At 35.3% G+C, this 7,889-nt stretch overlaps 1 protein-coding gene across 1 annotated transcript; it reads left to right on the top strand.

Annotated features, from left to right (window-relative positions):
* The first annotated feature begins 2,302 nt into the window (after positions 1 to 2,302).
* LOC140811540 (phenylacetaldehyde reductase) lies at positions 2,303 to 7,383 on the top strand. The gene is given in 4 exon segments (XM_073169477.1): positions 2,303 to 2,839; positions 2,842 to 2,895; positions 3,144 to 3,493; positions 4,052 to 7,383. Coding segments are annotated over 4 exon segments (1,011 nt in total). The 5' UTR covers positions 2,303 to 2,395; the 3' UTR covers positions 4,215 to 7,383.
* The last annotated feature ends 506 nt before the right edge of the window (positions 7,384 to 7,889 follow it).

A 7,889-nucleotide genomic window follows, 5' to 3' on the forward strand; every position in this document is an offset into this window, starting at 1 on the left:
CATACTTCGTAGTTTGTAATATAATTAATGTATATTGAATCGACTTTTAATATAATAATTAGAAATAACTACGCATTGCATCTCTAATACTTACTAGCGAGGCATATTTTTATATATAGTTATAACATGATATTGAGATTTTGTTGTAATGTTATATCAAACTTATGTATTTCTCGTATTGAGAGAAGTTTATATCACTACATCACCGGTATGTATGTTTTTTTAACTGGAAAATAAGTTTGTTACAACTGAGTTTCGAACTAGAAATATCGTCTCAAATTTGAGACCTTGGTGCCAGCTGAGCTATAAATTATCAACGGATTTTGACAAACTTTAGGAATGAAAAATCATACTTTTAAATTTATTAAAAACCAAAACAAAGACGATAGTGTTTATGGCAAATTTGAACATTTATATATCGTGCATATGTATACTCAATGCCCATCCAATATGATTTTATGTTTGGAGGCCCAATAGTACCATAGCAAAAGGCCCTGTAAGTCCATGGACGGTCTTAGTTGGACTCGAGAGGCCCATTAACAGAAAGATGCCACTATTTTCTTTATGTATTTTCAATCAATTTATCTCTATTTTTATTTTATAACTAAGTTAACATTTTTATAATTAAAATTATTAAAAATTATAAATCCTTTGTTTTTAACTTTTATGTAACATATATGATAAAAATGGCAGTTATATTTAGTTTTAAAACTATCCGTCAATATATTTTCGAAAATAATTTTTTTTCCCAAGTTAACCTTTCTCCTCAAAATCTAACTCCTCGATTCTCTATTTTATTTCAAAAAATTATAATATTTAAAAAATACAATTTTATGATCAGATAAAAGTTAGGGAAAATAAAGCATGCTTAATTATATTTTTGTAATTAGGTATTTTCAACCAAAGCTATCATATCGTGAAAAAGTGTATTTTCGAAGATATTGTAAATAATAGAATAAATTAGTTTTAGAAACGATAAAAAAAAGAGTTGGATAGTGTTGGTGAATGTAGAAGGAGTAAGTCTCTTGTAAGATGGTCTCACGAATATTTATCTTTGAGACGGGTCGACCCTTACCGATATTCACAATAAAAAGTAATAGTCTTAGCATAAAGATAATAATTTCTGATGGATGACCCAAATAAGAGATCCGTCTCAGAAAATACGATATGTGAGAACATCTTACACGAGTTTTTGCAACGTAGAAATGAGTTGTTAAAATGGTTAGTTTTGAGAAAATAATACATTATAATGCGTGCATGCTTTGTTTATTCGAAATGTGCACAAAATCGATACGATAAGAATATATAGGCCTCGAAAAGATATATATTTCACTTTTTTTTAGATAAAGAAACCACCCAGTAAGAATCTTGTAAAAAATCATGATATATATAATATTAGAAAAGTAAAAAGATAATACATAATTAAGCCACTCGAAACTAGACTCGGATTTGAAAACTTCACAAGCTAGATGATATGCAAATTCATTCGCCAATCTTGGTATATGTTATAGCGATAAGAAAACCGGAGGTATCAAAAATATCAATATATCATAAATTTGTTTGTGAAACGTCTCAGAATGATAGATATCCTATTTGACTTATCCATGAACAAATATTACTTTTTTATACCGAAAATATCTCACTATTCAAATATAATAAACTACCCAACATAGGAATCATCATCATCATCAACTTTGTTGGATTTTTATAAGGAAAATTGTTTTTCCAATATTTATATTTGACAAATTTGTGATTTTGGTCCGTTGTGTAATCATAATACAATTTTAGTCATGTCTTTCATTTTTCTCTCAATTTCTGTCTTTTATTTTGGAATTTTATTCATTTTTACATGAAACATAACACCAACGTCACGTTGAAAAAAGAATAAAATTTTAAAATGTACAAAATAAAGAGCTAAATTGACAAAAGTTAGGTAAGAAGATTAAACAACCACACAAGTTAGGATGACCGAGATTTGATGGATGAGAAAAATTAACTGGGTTATCTAAATTACTTCTTTGTCAAACCGAAATTGATTTGAGTTTATTTTCCTTCAAAATAAAATAGGAAAATAAAAGAGTTTCTTTATATGGCTATTCCCTACGAGGTCGTGGAAACTGATCTACGTAAATTGTTTTTATATTATCCTATAAAGAATCACAAAATTTTAGATTAATCATCCCAAAAATCTCTCCTCTCGATGGATAAACCACTAGTTCTAACAAACCAATCTACATGATATTATATATATATATATATATATATATATATATATATATATATATATATATATATATATATATATATATATATATATATATATCCCAACTACGTGATCAAACAACATGATCAAGCTACTTATATATATATATTATATTATATATAATCGTATACGATGATCGCCGCCGGAGCAAAAACCACCGTGTCGAAAGAACCAGTATGCATCACCGGAGCAAATGGTTTCATCGGCTCCTGGATCGTGAAAACCCTTCTGCAGAACGGATACACAACCATCCACCTCTCTGTTTTCCCGGGCTCGGACCCTTCTCACATCTTTTCCCTCCCCGGGGCCGCCAGCCCCGCCGTGAGGTTGGTGGTGCACGAGGCCGACCTCCTCGACGCTGACGCAGTGGCCAAGGCGGTGGAGGGATGTGCGGGTGTCTTTCACGTGGCGTCGCCTTGCACGCTTGAGGATCCCAAAGACCCTCAGGCGGAGCTGCTGGACCCCGCCGTGAAGGGTACTCTGAACGTACTCGCCGCCGCGAAGAGGTTCGGAGTGCGGCGCGTGGTGCTGACGTCGTCGATATCGGCCATAGTTCCGAATCCACGGTGGCCGGAGGGAAGGTGTTTGATGAGACTTTGTGGACAGATCTTGACTACTGCCAGTCTCGACAGGTCTCTTTCTACTTCCTACGACACAAGTAAAAATAAAGATTAAATTAAATTTTAAGGTCATGTTTATATATTGATAAAATTATTTAATAAATACTAATTATAATAAATAAATAGATAAATGATCTTACAATTGTTGTGATATTAGTTAAATATTTCTTGCAATTAATGCTTTGAATTTTTTAAAACATATATAAGAGCTAATGGTAAATCGTCTCATCTGATACATGTTTATATATGTAATGTGACAGAAATGGTATCCAGTTTCAAAAACTTTAGCTGAAAAAGCTGCCTGGGATTTTGCGAAGGAAAACGGGTTGGATGTTGTGGCGATCAATCCAGCCACATGTCTCGGACAACTTCTGCAACGGGGATTGAACGCAAGCTGTGCTGTTTTACAACAGCTTCTGCAGGGTTCTAAAGATACGCAGGAGTATCACTGGTTAGGGGCTGTGCATGTCCAGGACGTAGCTAAGGCACAGTTGTTGCTGTTCGAAACTCCTGCTGCCTCGGGTCGATATCTTTGCACCAATGGCATCTACCAGTTTGGGGATTTTGCAAATCAAGTCTCGAAACTCTTCCCCGACTTCCCGGTTCACAGGTTCGATGATTTTTCCCTTTTCAGTAGATATGTCAAGGTTGTTATATTAAAGAAGTTCAAACTCGAGGCATAAGTGATAAGTGGAATACTTGCTACATTTGACAGAGAAATTTTGCCTTTATTTTTTTAAATAATGCATGAGAAGGGATTTTGCTGGTATTTCATGAGATTATGCAAGCATATCAAACACGTTGATGACAAATGATCAATGATTTAAAGCTCGAGCCTTTGTGAAGGGCTGGATCAAAATTTTGGTGTTCAAGCTTTTTACTTTGTTTTTGATGATGTAAACAGATTATGACTCTATTTCAAACTCGAAAGCATGATTCGAGTCAAAAGTAATTGACCATAGTCGTGAAATCACTGGCTTGATTCTTGAAACTTTATCTGATTGAAGTTTCCATGAATATGAAGGGAGATGAAATTGCTCAAGGCTCAAAACTAGCTTGATATTTGTTTGTATTTCTCTTGCAACTCGGTTCATGGCTGCTGAATTTCGCAAATAAAATTAATCATTGTGTTGTGTGTTCATATGTCAAGTTTACGCGTTCGATACAGATTTACAGGCGAAACGCAACCAGGCCTGGTGGCTTGTAAGGATGCAGCCAAGAGACTGATTGATTTGGGATTAGTGTTTACTCCAATTGAAGATGCTGTGAGGGACACAGTTACTAGTCTCAAAGAAAAGGGGTTTCTGGGGCAGGAACGATCACTATCTTAAGTCCACTTTCAAGTTTATTTGTTTATATTTCAAGTCGTAGAAAACTCAAAATAATCAGTTCTCTTGAGGGTATCTGGATCGGATTCATTGACATTTTCTGGATATTATTTGAACTACTAATTCAGTTTGATTCAAAATGACATGATTCATATAAAATTTTGCACGTGCCTGTTGTCAATAGCTTACGGAAGATAAATTTTTATTTTTTTATTTTTCAAAAAATATTTTCTAGAAGACATAAAAAACAAACCCAAAACAGACCAATAGATAACTACTTAGGCTCTAACCTTGAAGAAAGATAACCTGCACTGTATGAACACAGACTTTCACTACCGAAGGATGATCATGACCTCTGTTTGCTCCATAACTCGCTGGTGATGACGCAGATTCAGCATTGGGATTCAGACCACATAGAACCATGATGTTCTCTAGTTCTTTAAGCACTTCACCCATAGTCGGTCTATTTTGGGTAATCCTCCAATGGTGTAACAAAGCACAAAGTAGAAGCAGAAGCAGAACAAGAAATAGTAGTTCAGAGGTCAGCACAAAGCACTATGCCAAAGGTGTAACAAATTGGAAAACAAGAGAAGAATAGAAAGCCCACAGAATCAGCAATTCGGATAATCCTCCAATGTCTGATGTTAGCTGACCACTTAAACTGGTGGTTGCCAATGTGCTCAAATCAGATATCAGGATTAAATCATCAAGTACATTAGTTATTATTTATGACATACAATGTATACAATAGAGAAGATTTACAAGGAGACGGCATGATTATTGGTGCAGCTAATTCCATCCCAACCATCTCCACAAGGATCAGCCCCAACCCAGTTGGGTGGTAGATTTTTCCATGCATTTTTCAGGGCATTTAGAGCAGGAACTGCATCACAGAATCATAAAAAGGTTTCTTGAAAATGTATGGTTCTGGAGTCGTAACCATAGATTACAATAGATATTGCGCAAATTTCACGTGTAACAATTAATACATGATTGAAAACAAGGGTATTAGAAAGAAACACGCTCTCGCACACGAACGAGTGAACTTACAATCCTGTCCACCTGTCAATGCCGCAGTTCTAAGAACTTGGACAGAAGCAACCAGCAGAAAAAGATGAAAGCTCCAAATTATAATTGATAAAGCGACAAACAATCGATTGTGATGTTCAAAATCTTACAAAAACAAATCACGTTTCAATATGTCACAACCATGTTTGTGATTTCTCCCGGAGATACCTTCCAAATGACACCTATTTCATGACATTGACTTTTGCCAACTACATTGAACTCATCCTCAAATCTAACCAGTTCCCATTTGATTAATTAAACTTCTGAAAATATCTAAGGTTCAACCATATAAAATAGTAAGCTATGACAGCCTTTTCAACACTATTTTTCATTTTTTGAGATCTTGTTAAAGAATTTGACCAAAATAAGGACTAATCACATTACTTCTTCATGTTCTCATGCACGTACATTCATTTTTATCTGATTCAACTTTATTATAGAGGTGAGCCAGTTTGAAGACTTGGAAAATTTATATAAAATATCAAGAAAGGTAGAGCTCTTGTTACGAGTCCACGTCAGCAACACCATACATACAATATACTTGCAGATTGGTACCTAACCAAAACCATGCAAATAAGGTCATCTTGTCCTTCTGCCTCTCCAGAGAAATACTACGGCCATATATATTAACAGGTATTTGGTTATCTAATTTTAATAAACCATTATTTTTAAAACATACTTTTCTACAGTGTATTTCAAATACCCTTTAGAAAGTTATTTTTAAAAAAAATAGTTGATAATATCCATTTTCTTAAAAACGCAATATTTACGTGCCATTTCAACTCCATAAGATATATAATCAAGAACCAATTTATGAGGAACATTCCAGCAAAATTGACTTAAAGCCAGTTGATTGTTAAATTAAGACAACCACGCAGCTTCAGCAGTAGATTATAGTAATTTTTCAATTATAAGCACAAGAAAGCAGAGTTTATCCATCTACTGACTAGCCAAACGCCACGCTTCTCTGCGTTCAAAGGGGAAAAAATGAAAACATTTGCCGAGTCATCATCATCAAAAAAAAAAAAAGCGAGTTCCTCAAATATCCCACAAGTGAATGAATGAAAATATTAATTGTGAAGATTCTACAGTTCTTCGAAATACATAATTTGACAACATAAATCTCAGCAAAAACGATGAAGAACAAAGGCTTTAGCAGTGCCAAGTTTCTTGAATCCAGAGTACAGGATAGAATCCATGGAAATGAACAGGACTCACCAAAAGGTATCGTCTCTAATGCATACCCAAAGACACAGGCTGACCCCCAAGTTTTTTGATATTTCTCTCGCCCCGCCAGAAGGCTTCCTGGAAAGAGCTATTCTTCCGATTGTCGTTCGAAAAACAAGGGTGGGTCGGCATCAAAATATTGGAGTCCTCGAATTCGGTCAACGTTTGGTTTCCTCCCAAGGTGTTTCAACGCAATCTGACCTGCCTTTAGTTGAGACGTCATTCTGACACTAGGCTTACCGAGTGAAACAGAATGATTCTCTGGTGAGGAAGTTTTTAGTTTGCAGAACAGTTGGATCTACTTCAAACAAAACGGATTATCCGGCATCGAACAGGAGGGAAGGGACCAAGTTTCAGATATGTTACTGAAGAATGGGACAAGATCGAGAAGTGAATAATTCTGTCAAGAAGTTGGGATTTGGGTTTCGAAATTGATAAGTCGGAAACAAGATTACACCATTCCTTGTGATAGAAACGTTTGATTCAGGGAAGATAAGAAATGTGCACTGACTACTGCTACGCTGTAAGAGAAACGAAGAGACTAAGAAAACAGAAAAGACCTTAAATTGATACATCATTCGGACTCCAGGCAACAGAACCAAGCAGCCTTCGATGCATTGCATCTGCTTGTTAGCGAACGGAGCCCGAGAATCCCAATCAAATGTAGATGACAAATATAGCATTATCGAATAAGGTTTGACCTTACTTGAGATAGTTGGTACCATGAATATACGTCAAGATTCAAAAAAAAAAACATCCAATCTAGTGTAATTGTTAACATTGACATCAAAGTCATCGGCCATTACTGATAATTCCACCAGATTGAATGGTTTTTTCCCTCCAATCTTCTGATATCCATAATACCAAATATCTCAAGTAAAGTCAAATCTAATTGGATGATACTATATTTTTCATCTGCATTTGATTGGGATTCTCGGGCTTCCATTCCCCTGTGTAAGCAAATGCAATGCATCGAAGACTGCCTGCTTTATTCTTTATTGATCGCTACATTTCTCCAAACAAATTTGGGCAAGAACAATGGTATAATTTTGCTTTAAACCATCAATATATGTACCCAAATCTCATAGACAATTCGAAAAAACGAGTAGACAACTCAACCAAAGATCTCAATTTTTGGGCTGGTGGGAGAGGCTGCTAGCTAAAATAATTCAAGAAAATATTTGCCTGACTGCTCCGACTCATTCAACCAGTTATATATAGAGTGTACAACAGTGTGGTGTTGGGCCCTTGTTGCCGTAATACGATAGCTTTCTTGTAAGTAAGCACTGAGATTCCTTTACCAATTCCATCGAACAAGCGAGTGGGAACCCACCCCACTCGCGGCTCAAGGAATGCCGGCTAGTAGACTATTTTTTCAAAAAA

This window comes from Primulina eburnea, chromosome 14 (genome assembly GCF_022965805.1).
Source record: "Primulina eburnea isolate SZY01 chromosome 14, ASM2296580v1, whole genome shotgun sequence".
In the NCBI taxonomy this organism is placed as follows: domain Eukaryota; kingdom Viridiplantae; phylum Streptophyta; class Magnoliopsida; order Lamiales; family Gesneriaceae; genus Primulina; species Primulina eburnea.